Source organism: Thunnus thynnus, chromosome 10 (assembly GCF_963924715.1).
Source record: "Thunnus thynnus chromosome 10, fThuThy2.1, whole genome shotgun sequence".
NCBI classification, from domain to species: domain Eukaryota; kingdom Metazoa; phylum Chordata; class Actinopteri; order Scombriformes; family Scombridae; genus Thunnus; species Thunnus thynnus.
The window spans coordinates 27,736,226-27,749,549 of NC_089526.1; the positions used below are offsets into that span (position 1 = coordinate 27,736,226).

General features: G+C 39.7%; 1 protein-coding gene across 1 annotated transcript in view; it reads right to left on the bottom strand.

Moving 5' to 3' along the window:
• LOC137191889 (neuroendocrine convertase 1-like) overlaps nt 1-13,324 on the bottom strand; it is a 182,237-nt gene that overhangs the window by 43,747 nt on the left and 125,166 nt on the right. Inside the window, exon 14 of the mRNA XM_067602344.1 lies at nt 12,326-12,439. Within this exon, the coding sequence (XP_067458445.1) occupies nt 12,326-12,439 (114 nt within the window). The remainder of the gene's footprint in view (nt 1-12,325; nt 12,440-13,324) is intronic.

The window sequence follows — 13,324 nt, forward strand, 5'->3', positions numbered from 1 at the left end:
CTCACAGCTTGCCACCTCGAGTCATGGCTCGACGTTACTACCCCCAAAACAATGGAAAACTGCTATTGTGTTAGTGGAGCGGAGCAGTGAACTTGCGCGCTGTGCATGGAGCAGATGACCATCAGGAGCAGTCTGAAGCCAGTGCTTTTTGCTCACAGGGATTACTTCTACATACATTTACCTCATTATCTGACACTATGGCAACGTTTAATATGAACATCCGACATTGTAATATTATGTATCTGACTGAAAATAAGGACAAAGCATAACAAGTCTCCTTTAAACAGATAAAAATAGACTTGAAGCTTAAAACACACTTCAGGTTGCAGTTACGCGCATACAGCACCAGTGAAAAGCTAGCGATTACACGGCATGTGTAGACAGCTGTATTGATTAAAATAAAAGTGTATCTGTTACGTCAGACACGCATGATCAAAAATGCAGCTGAAATACCTCCTGTGTAAACAGTCATACAGTAGAAAAGAGGGGCATAATTCAGCATTAAGAGCACATAAAGATACTGTCTATCCACTGAGAAAAAATATTTTTCATGGTTTATTTGAGATGGATTTCAGATTTGGTATTTATCACTTCGGATCTCTGTTTATACATTTTCATTTAATCTATATTGTACATTCAAATTGAGGGTAAAACCATTTTGTCTATTTTTGATTGCTGCCCCTGGATCACTTAAAGCATTCATCCATGACTCAGTTAACTCAGCTTCATGTTACTTAACAAGTGTCATAAATAGGATGTTACAAATAAACTTCAGCCATAAAGATTTCAGTCCAAAAATTGCAAGTAACATTATTCTACAAAAATGGTAGATAAACCAAATACAGGCATTCCAGTGCTGAAGTGAAAATCTCTGTCTCTCCCCCCACCCCAACCCTCCCGTCCCCTCATCCAGCCCACCATCCATCCCTTCCTCTCCCCAGCGCTGTGTTTGTGTTTCTAGGGGGATCCGGCTGACCCCTGACCCCGGGCTAATGAGAGCGATAACGAGGATTAAAAGGGGGTGACTGGAAGGTGTCTGAGAGTGGGGTTTAAACAATTACACTGGGCTGCCAACATGCCTTTCTTCATGACTCAGGAAATTACAGTCTTCCTCTCTCTCTCCCCCCACACTCTTTCAACGGCACACAAAAGAAAGGGCTTATGGAAAATAATAAATTATCTTGGGGCCACGTTAACTTGGATGTAAATCGCCGGGCAATTATGTTTTAATAGCCCTTTAAGAGAATGAGTAATTGGGTTGACACTACTGGGGTTGATCAGGCTCACCCATCTCTCTCCCTTTGTGCCCACTGGAAGCGAGCTGTGGGTCTGTGTGTGTCGGTCAGCCTACAGCATGAGTGTATGGGAGTCAGTTAGTCAGCCTCTGAAACATTGTAACGGTGATATCAGGGAATCTGGATGACTGTTATCCTTATGTTTAAATTAGACCTTTACAGTGGTAAGAAAAGCAATGTCTGTATTTTTTTTCTCTGTCTTTGGTGCTTATCACTTATTACACTGCTTAGAGCTCACCTTGTTTCTTCATTTTCCGTCTCTTGATTGAGTCTTTGTTTTTATAGGCAGCGCTCTTAGCTTCGTCTCATCAGTCATCATGGCTATCTGTGCTCTCATTACCAGCCAATTTATGTCAACCTAAACTTTATATAAATAGTAAGGGTGTAATGCAAAGCTACTACCTGTATCAGTATCTTTTATTTCCCAAAATTTTCTGTAATGCTCTCTGTATTTGGATGTCCACCCGAAATGGACATCCCTATACCAGAAGTTTTAAAGGATATGGCTGATGATTTTTCTATATTTTTCTCACTGTCCAAAGCCTGATATATTTTACCACCGTACCCAAATGCTTTGTGTTGAAGGAACGTGTCACCCAGTGCAGCGGTGCAGCTCATTGAAGTATTTAATAGTTTTGGACAACAATGGAGGTCTACGGTACAGAAGGATGAGATATATCAGGCGTTGGGTGCACACACAATACTTGAAAATAGATCCATTCATTGTTGGTTTGGCTCTGCACATGAGATTTTTTGACAATAAGAAAAATATAGAAAATCGACAGCCATATCCTTTAAATTCTATTTTCTATTTCTTTGGTGCTAATTAGTTATTGCGAAGATGTTTTTGAATTGCACTTAATTTTTTCTCCTGATTACATCTTTGTTTTTATAGGTAGCGCTCTTAGCTTTGTCTCATCAGACATTGTTGCTATCTGTGCTCTCATTACCGGCCAATTCTTTATCTGTTTATCCAAAATTAAACTTGTGATAAATAATAGGGGTGTAACACAAAGCCACTATATGTGTCAGTATATTTTATTTCCTAAAAATGTCTGTATTCCTATCTGTATTTGGACTTACACCTGAAGTGGACATCGCTTGAAAGTCTTAACTGAGTTTCGATAAAAGCTGTGCAACTGTTAATGATTTGGATGGAAATATGGAAACAAATGGGATGTTTTAACAGGTGGAAAATACAAGTCAGAATTGCATTGGGCCATATCGCAGGATTGTTCATTGTGTATATAATGGGAGGAGGCTCAGATAAACGTATCAACGGTCTTGTAAAGTATCTATTATTTCAACAAAAAAGGGCATTACAGCTAACTGGGCAATGTTGTTTAATTAAAAAAGGAGGTTGTGAATGCAATCAGGGGAGGTCAAGATGAAAATCCTCAATATCTCAACACTTGAGCTCCTTTAACCTCTCAGCACCTTGTTGATTGTTGCACTACTTTCTTGTTGTTTATGACATTTCTTATGCACTTGGCTACTTCCAGTCGTTTCTTACTTTAATAATCGAACAACAAACAAACAAAAAACTTCTGTGTAGTGCTCTTTTTCATTGTTCTTGTACTACAGCTCTTTTTGAGTCACTGTCCTCTAACGCTTGATTGTCTTGCCACGCTTGTAAGTTGCTTTGGATAATAGCCAAATGACAAAATGTAAATGTAAATGAAAATAATAAAGTTGGTTCAAGTGTCTATGTATAAAAAACACAATAATGCTATTGACAAAAATCTGAAAGGTTCTCTTGGCATGCACTTTTGAGACGGTCCCTAACTTCAGCTCATCTCTTCTCCTTGTGCTGTCAAGTCTTGCGCAGTGACAGGCTTCAATATGGATCATGAGGTAAAAATAACACCTGTGTAACATCGGTCAGCTTTATCCTGCACTGCACAACAAATCTAGTGAAAACCAATGAAAGGTTATTAAGGATAAACCCAGCTGAATATCTGAATATCCAACTATGTCTGTGCCTATGGCCTATGTGTTTACATTTTGGCAAATATGCATAATAGAAAGTCATGCAGCTGTGACTACTAGCATTTCATGTTCATACTGTACTGACAACAATCTAGATTTATGAACATTTCATATATGGACAAAGATCCTGCCATCAATGCAAAGACTGTAAATAATATTTGTGTGTTTTCACTGAGAGGAAATGCTGTTTTGTTTGTGGTAAATTGTGTCAGTCAGGTGAAAAAAAACCTTGAATATCACTGCAAAAATTTAGATGCTGTTCATATCTGTTTAGAGCATTTCACCCTTTCATATCTGTATAGAGTATTCATATTCAGTTATATGACTAATGAATCGGAGGTAAAATAAAATATGATTTTATAATAAAACTGTTGATGTTTTATATCATTCATTCCTTCCCTTCCACTATAACAAGTGTGAATGATTGTGTATAAGTCATGTTTGAAGGCGTGTGTGTGTCTGCATGAAATAGAAACAGGACGTCTGATGAGAACCACCGTAATTGTCACACACAAACACGCACATACACACACACACACACACACACACAGAAGAGAGCAGGACCCTGGCAAGCTCCCTTTGACCTCTGACCTCTGTCTCAGACGGTGACCTGAGGGTGATGTGTGTCTTGATTTGGTCGCCACGGGGGGAAAAAGAAAGAAGGATCGATGTGAGGAGGAAGAGATCAGGCCAAACCTGGTGAGCCAAAATCCACCAAATGAGACTGGAACAACAAAAACAGTAGGGGGAGGAGGAGAGGAAAAAAAAGAAAGAGAAGGTAGAAAAAAGGAGAAAAATGTGATACAGATCTGAGGCTGGACCGAGTCTGACACGCAACAAGGAAATAATCAAAATCCTTGGCAGGATGTCGGACTTTACTGCAAGGAACAAGCAAATGGTGGGATAAACCCATATTTATCTCTTCTTTCTTTCATCTCAGGAGGAAGACAAACGGGGTAAGAAATTGATCAGATGAGCATCTGTTAGACTTGGCAACAGTCACAAGTCTGCAGAGACGGTTTTTAAACCCCATTTTTCAATCTCATCTCCATTACTGTCAATGCTGTGCAGGCACTTAAAGGACTGTTCCGCAGTAACAGAAGGAGAAAAAAAAAAAGAAGCATGTATATGCAAATGCAGGCTACTGCACCTCACTTCTTCACCCTGTTAGTGTTTCCTGTAAGATAAAGGTTCCCCTATTCCTGTAGCCACAGTAAGTGCTTGACACAGACAATTTGTGCAGTGAGTTTCTACAGAGGTAATGGAGTAAAAGAGCAAGAATTTTTATCCTTTGATGATGCCTCTTGTTATTTAAAAATTTAAGGGCTATCTATATCTTATAGCGACACATCCTCAGTATTTGCCCTTTACTCAAACATAATGGAGGTCAACTAATATCAATTCTTGAAGGCCAATAGTAAAACTTATGATTTCTGAAATGTTTTGGAAATCCATGTTTATGAATTCCTTGTGTGTTTATTGTTGAATGAGTGTTAATCAGTCTGATTGCAAGACCTACTGGGAAGTCCAGTCGATTCTCTAATTGTCCTCAGACCCTCACACTTTTAATGCTGCCTCTTCTACTCATACAGCTTTGTGATTTGTGGGAGTTTTAAAAAACAAACAAATGTGCAAGGTACAGTGTTGTGTTGATGTGGTCACATTGCTATATGTTACAGAAAGAGGATGAAATATGTCCAGTTTGAATGATACACCCATTAGGTTTAAGGCTAGTAAAGAAAACAGAATTACATTGTTCATGTTGTAAAGTAATCTATTAGTAATGAGCACTTGCACATATTTGATTGGCCCCCGCAGTGTATTGTTGCATGACATTGCATTGCCATGGCTCAAAAGTGAATCCAGGTTAAATTGTTTTGCTACACAGCTCTGTGTTTTTTGCTTTACAGCCAGAACTCTCTGGCTGTGCCAACACAGTGGTCACACTGATAAGAATGAGAAGGATGTGTTTTTTTGGTCAAAACACAGCCTACATAACACAATTTTTTTTGTTCAGGTTGAAACTTTTAACTTCATTTTTTCCATGTATTTTGTTACTTTCATACATTGACTTTGTGTCTCTATATTTTGACTTTGTGTTCAGTCTGTTGCCAAATAGGCTGGTTTTCCCCTCAATTGAGCTACTTTTAATTTAATTGGGCGGTTTATGGCAATCTGGGTCACTTTTTGTGCCATTTGGGTGATTTCCACCGATGAAAAATTAAAAGGCTAAATTTCAATAAACTGTCTCCTCCTCTCATCCGAGTAGATTGAGACTGACAGAATACTGAGTTCAGTCAGCTCAGCACACAATGAACGATAACTGATGTCCGTCAAAAAACATTTCAGTTTATTACAACTAACAACTAACTTGAAACATTTTCCATGTTCCAATCATTATTCTGCCACAGTTCTGTGATAAAACACTTAACATCTGTTCATATGAGTGACAACTTTTCACCTTTTATATAACATTATCTAAATGCTTTATTTTATTTTATGATTTCTATTATAACTTTTTCATTATTGTAAACTAATTACACTTAAAGATCCTCCTCACACATTTATCAAGACATGAAAATATTCTGCTTGGGACAATAATGTGTGTCTGATATGTTTGGTTTTTTGGGGTTTTTTTCACCACTTACAGCTTTAAAATCCTTAAAATGGCATCTTCTTTTCATTGAAAAATACAGAATCTATGAATGTGCAAATATGTTGCTAACTGCAGGACACAAGATGTCTCCTACTTCACTGAAAAGTCCATTCTCAGTGTTTTTGCACAGCAAACTTCAAGTTTCCACATTATACTTGTGTAAGTTGCATACTGGACCACGATTAGCCTCCAAACAAGTTGTGATGTCACAAATCCTGCTCATAGGCCCGCCCCTTAAAACTCAGATTTTCATTGAGCAAAGAAACTTTCCACTTTCAGCAGATGAAGGTGAAAACAGCCTTCTAGTATCAAACTCTGCACATCATTCTGCACAGTGAAGCTCAAACATTCAAGAAGAAAAACATATTTTTGAGTGGAGCTAGAACAAAAAAGAAAAAGTGAAAGGATTGAAAACTTGACTACTTTTATAATGAGTGAGCGGGTGCTGGGCTCTGATTGGGGTTCTTTTTGTTGGTCCCACCTGGGAACACTGGCTGCGTTACACTGAAGGAATATTATTCTATGACTCTGCAGTATCTTTTGTTCTTGTTCTGGTGAAATAGCCTCTGAAACAGCATTATGCATCATGGGATGTCAGCTCTTAACATTGAATGTCTAACCCTAGACTAAGTTTGCAACAGACAGGCTGACTCTCCCACTTACTCCATGACAGAAGAATATCAGGGACACATTACTGCTTTCAAATTTAGACATTTTTTAATATATTATTGACTACATGAGTAAAAAGATTTAATGTTAGATATCATATACTGCACACACAGTTTTCTATATCATATGCTATGGAGCACCTGCACCTGATATACACCTGTATCTTTCTAAGTATGTTAGTATGTCTCTGTGTATTCCACTTTCTCTACTTCCCATCCTCTCTGTGTTCCCTACTGAGGCTCTTTTATTCCCTCCTGAGCGGCTCCGTCACCCATGTCGCCGGGGGACAAGGAGAACGTGGCGTTTTCCCCGGATCAAAAATTTACGAGCAATTAAAAGTCGGCTGACGCCCGGCATCCATCAGCCCTGCGTGCTGCTGCCAGGCTGGGTGAGGGGGACTCGCAGTAAACCACAGGCTATATACTTTTATATCTGTTTTCCCTCCAAAGAGGGAAGGTTATGACAAAATTATGTTTTACTGTCCGCGGTTTCTAGCGTGATGTAGACATCTTTCATGGAACAGGCTCGTTGGAGGTCAGAGCCCCTGGAAGGGAGGCAGAGATGGAGAAATATGTGAGTGTTAAAGTGTGTGTTGTGTTTATGATAGGTGACACAAGCCTTTAACACAATAGGAATAACATAGTATCTGCCCCTCTGGTCTATCAGTTACTGAGGGAAGAGTGACCTAATTACCCCGTTGTTTATTACTGCAGAGCTCTGATTTATTTCCCTGTGCTGATGTAATTTCAACACTGAGTCTTCCTCTTCAATAAAGGCAGCAGATCACATTCCTCTAAAGATGCTCTTAATTCACACAGTTGAATTTGAATACACACACACACACACACACATGCACAATGATCCATTGCGGCACACCTAATACACAAAAAAGCATGCAAACCCTCATACATCAACGCAGTCACTCTTTCACTTTTTCTGGCTCCTCGCGACAGGCTCAGACTCATTTGCATCCTTAATTGTGTTGTAATGTACTTTTAATTTGAAAATGGAGGCAATTAATTACTTTGATATGGAACAAAATGCCGCAAATGTAAACATTCTAATAGTTCTCTGTGAACAGAGTATCGTTTTTCAAAAGAGGGATTGAATCTTATCTCATTTTTTAATGCCATACCAGTTTTTTTTTTTTTAAGATATGGTTGCATGCACACCACTCATGCATTCTCCTTGATATTCACTTTGTCTTTGCGGAGAGGGCAGCGTTTCTTTGATCTATTCCTCCGCTGTTATTTTCTATCTAAATCTCCCACTGGATAATTACTGTAGTTTCACCTATGCTATCAGATGAGATTAAATGAAATTAAGCCTGTTTGGACGTTCTGCTTCTTCTCTGTACGTCATCCCTCCGGTGCAAGCCGCTAACACCAGACTCTCCACTTCTTTTCTATTTCTGGGTCAGAGAGGCTTCAAGTGGAGATGTGAATCGCAAATTCATTTTTTTTTTTTCCTTTCCTCCGCCGACCATGTGATCAATAGGTGTCAGTGTTCAAAGGATACAGTGCAACGCCGGAGGAGAGGAGGGGAGAGAGGAGAGAGGAGAGGAGAGGGTGTTCCATTTGTACAGGCCGTGGAAAAACTGACACTTTCACTCCCTCAACCTGATAAACTCACCACAGAGAGGAACAGGATGGATGCGTGTTATTTTTTCCCTCTTTTCACCCATCTCAATCACCTTTTCTCCCTCATTCCCTTTCTCTCTCCTCTCTCTCTTTCTCTCTGACACACACACACACAGAAATTCACAAATATTCTGTCATCTTATATCTCCATCCCCCACCCGACCACCACCACTCCACCACCACCACCACCACCACCACCACCATGCCTCAGACCCCTATCTCTTTCACTCTCTCTCTTCTGATTCTCCTGAGGGTGCTGGGAGCTCGCTGACATCACAGCCGGCCTGGCAACAGCCTATAAATTATGAGTGACAAGTCTTTGGACCAATAAAAGCACCACCATATTTCATGCACAGTAAATCTGATTGCAGATTGCTCTGGCGTGTGGCGGCTGACATGTTTATTGTCGCCATGGCGGTGGGAGCTGAGGTGGTGGGAGTTAGGGAGGAGGGGGGGGGGGGGGGGGGGGGGGGGGGGTCGCTCCCTGACATCAGAGTTTCTAAAGCTCCCGGTCTATATGGAGGTCAAACAGATGGAAACTCTGGGAAGCAGGAAACCCCATCTACTCACCAAACAACCCCCCAAATCCCCAAACACACATTCATACAATACATACAAATACACACCAACGCACCAAACGTCTATAAGACAGCTATTTTTCTTTCAGCTTTTACAAAGCCAGGCAGTTGCTCCTTTCACTACAACCATCTGCCCTCAATGCACACATGCTCCCTGTGAAACTTTTAAAGAGGTAATACTCAACATCTCCATCATCTCCATTTTTTTTTTCATTTAAAGCAAGAGTATGTACACTTTGAGAGGAGAAATAATATTCTTTCACTGCCATTAACATGGGCACTGTAGTCGATTTTGAGTCAGTCCCACATACACCATCCTGCTGCAGTAAATACTCACTAGAGCACCAAATGTGGATTAATCCTCGACTGAAAATAGAGATGGACAAATGTATTGTTGGTTTTCAAGTAAAAACCTGTAGCTTCAGCCTACAACTTCACCTTGTGTAGATCTTCTGTTGCAGTGTTTTTGTGGTTATATTGTTTTCCTATGTGTTGTTTTGATGGATATGTTCAATTTCAATATAGAGCACCACCAGCTGAGTGGTGGAAAGTAACTAAGTACATTTACTCAAGACTATACGCCACTTGTGCCGCACATTTTTTTTTAGCATTTACCCGTAAGTGTAACTTGTGGTCAAAGCTGTTAAGCAAAAGTTACAGTATCACTTTCATTTTGACTCCATCTTTGACTCCAAGTTCTCATTTCAATACTAGTCTTGCTCTGCACTTATAGCTGAAAAAAGAAGTAATCAGCAATTTTTGAAAATCTGTAGGGTGAAATCTTTTGTAACCAATGCTGATTATCACTGATCACGCTAGCGTTATGCTTCCTTTTTTTTTTTTTTATTCCAAACAAACTGCCAGAAACTGTGGCAAAATGTGTCACTTCCTGTGTGCCAGAGAAATTTTCTGGGGAATTACCCACCACTAAGCTTTCATAAACTGGCTGAATCACTGTTGAAGGTGTAGAAAAATATACATTCTTTTACATGAAAATATTAGACTTTTATCCAACAAATCAAACCACAGACTATCAAATAAGAGTACAACCCTCAACACAACATACACCCACAGAACCCACATTCATATCTCGTCTGTCTCTGTTTAGACTCCAAGAAAATCTAACCTCACACACGCATAAAAAAACTCCATCTTCTCTCCTTCATCACTAACCATGCATCCAGCATTATCTTCAATTTTCTTAAACATGGATTCTCTCATTACAGATATCATATCTAATCTTAAATGTATTGTAACAACCTCATTGATGGTAAGTGACCCTGTGCTCATTGCATTGTCTAGTCCATCCGTCCTTGCCCGTGCAATAAACCATTCTTCATAATTAGCGTGGCCGCTGCAGTATGATCAGGGCATTACAAGTCCTCTGCCACAGCCCCTAAATGGACAGATTTCAACAGACGCCCGCTGGTGTGATCGGCATCATTATATTTTAATTAATCCATTCTTCTCACAGCAACACAGTAATTACAATCTATTTTATGACACGGCATGCTGCGAAAGAACGGATGGAAGAAAGAGAAATAGCAAGGGAGCAGGAGGGAATAATAGCAAGAATAGGGAGAGGAAGAATGGGTAAAGGAACTACAAAGAGGGGTGAGGAGAGTGAGTTAGAGCCAGGATGAAGAAATGAAATTTTAAGGTGAGTGAGACAGAGAGCAGAGGAAAAACATCACAAACGCTATGACTGATTACCGACGTGTCATCACACGGCTGACATTGTAAAAGCGTTTATATGATGTCTGGAGGAGCAGGGCTCTCTCTCTCTCTCTCTCTCTTAGATTCATGCTTCATACATTCAGAGGGAGAAGCTCCATTTCCTCCAGCCTTTCTGTGTATAAATCAGAGCAGGTACGGACACTCAGACACGCTGTGGGTGTGATAATAACATTAGAGGATTACAATGACACTCCTCCCTGGACAAGATCACCTGTCATAAAACAGACTGCTGCTTTTTGTGGTTGAAGCACTTTACATGAGGAGAGTGTGCAAGTGTGTGTGCACATAAAAGTGGTGTCTGTGTGAAACGTGGCATCTACAGTATAAGTGGAAGGTGATACTGTAAACTCCACTTTAAAATGATTAATTTAAGCAAGGATTTTAACAGTTTAGTGCTAAAGTGGCTTGAAATGTGTAGTCCAGAAATGTTCAGGGGACCTAAAGGTGATTTAGGTGAGCAAACATGAGTTATACGCTTACACCTACTTGTAAGCAGTCACACCTATTCAATGCACCACACACACACAGCAGTGCTTTGAGCTAATGTCAGAATGCTAACATGCTCACGATGACAATGCTAACATGGGGATGTTTAGCAAGTATAAAGTTTACCATGCTCACCATCTTAGTTTAGTCTTTAATCTTGCAGGTATTTGGTCATGTATATAACACTTTGGTCACCAAAGTATCAGACAAATTCAAGTTTTGAGCTGATGATAGCTCTAGACCATGGAATCACCAAAGTAATCATAATTCATCTTGAGGGAGACGTTTGAACTAAACTTCATTGCAAACCATCCAACAATTGTCAAGACATTTCACTTAAACCACAGATGCGAACCTCATGGTGGTGCTAGATGAAAAGTCAAGGGATCACCAAAGTCAGTAGGACTCATCCTCTGAGCACCATGGACACCTGTACAAAATTTCATGGCAATCCATCCAGTACCTGTTTAGATATTTTGGTCGGTACCAAAGTGGTGGACCAACTGACAGACTGACATTGCCATCTCTGGAGCCACGCTGCTAGCATGGCTAATAATCACCATTAATCAGTTTCTGTAATCCAGTTAACCCTGTCAGTCCCAGTTTAAAGTATTTTTGTTAATCTTCCTCTCAAGCTCTCTCATTACCCCAGCTTCAAATATGGATGTATAGTTCTTTTTTAACAAGGGCTGTTACAAAATTAAGAAACAATTGATGTAAATAGGTGAACTGAAGATTTATGATTGATTATTTGCATGTAGAGTTTAGGTTTACATAATAAAATTCAGTCACAAAATGCATTATCAAACTAATCAGCAACTATGGGCATAACGTCGTAACTAATAAAATTTAAAAAGTGCAACAAACCTTTACTCAAAGTAAGTAAGTTAAGGGGTCAAGGGTCATCACCTAGAATTGTTTACAAAAGCAGCTTTCCTGCCCTCAGATGTTGCTTGGATAGCCATAGCAACAAGCAGTGGTAGGTAAAGGCCAAGCATGGTAGCTCAATTTGCTCCTATGGAAAAAGACTATGGATATGTAAATTAATTAACTCATACAACAATTAATTTTCATGTGAGCCTCACTTGAAAAGTGAGAGGCAGAATGCTGATGGACTGATATAGTTAAATGTAATCCCACTAATACCACATTTGCGTTCAAAACCATTGGATGTTTGTATGGATGTCTTGTACTGCAGTTGTGTGCAATATATACATATAAACATATGCTATTAGAGTGTATATGACCATTTGTAAAACAGTTTCAGCACAATACCTATGGTGAACATGGTATCCTGCTGCGTTGATGTTCCACTCAGGCTCTTTGGGGTTGGGGATCTTCGCTGTCTTGGCAATCAGATGCTTAACATCCCTCCACGTCAGCTCAGGACTGGGGCAAGAGACATGAAACAGAATATCATCAAACACATCCTTCCTTCGGCCCGTGTTCTACACCAACTGAAACCACAGAGGAAACACTTCAACTCTGTGTGATACTCTGAAAAGAAACCTGCAGGGAACTCCGCATGTACTCTAGTCTTGTGCAGAGAGAAGCTGGAGGACTGTTTTATGGGGCTTACAGCACATTCTATCAGGTAAAACATATACCGTATGAATACTACGGTTTATTGATACATAAACTGCTGCGATGAGACACTGCCATACCTTTTACTGCAGGTCCTCTAGACATAAAAGAACCTGTTTAAGTCAAGCTTACAGTTTTAATAATGGTGTCACTAAAAAACTGTGAATCCAACAAAGAATATTGGAGACTTTAACAAAAGAGCCTAGAGAGTCGAATGTAGAAAAAGTCTTCTTTTTAATCCCAGGCAGGGGAATTCTAATAGAGCGGACTCAAGTGTCATGTCAAGCAATATACTAATGGAATCCAATTAAGACCTTTAAACTGCGCGAGAGCTGGAGGATATTAGCTCAGTTTTCTATAACAAAAGACCAAAGGGTCGTCAACGAGGGCTTTTTCAGGATATAAAAAGCATAAAGGAAATTGGGTTTTTCTGCTTTATCCACTCATTATTGTTCCCTAAGAAAATGACTTGAATGGAGTATAAGAAAACTGCTTGGCCACCCATTCTGGACAGCTTTTTCTCTGTCTGAGAAGAAACGCCTCCACATCTGTACACGGACAGTTGTTTCTCCTGCACTGAAGAGCATAGCTGAGGTAATTAAAGGTGTGCAACACAGTTAGACTTAAATTCTCCAATCATTAATGACAAAACTGCAATACATCATGCATGTCTTCTAAGCAACATGTTAA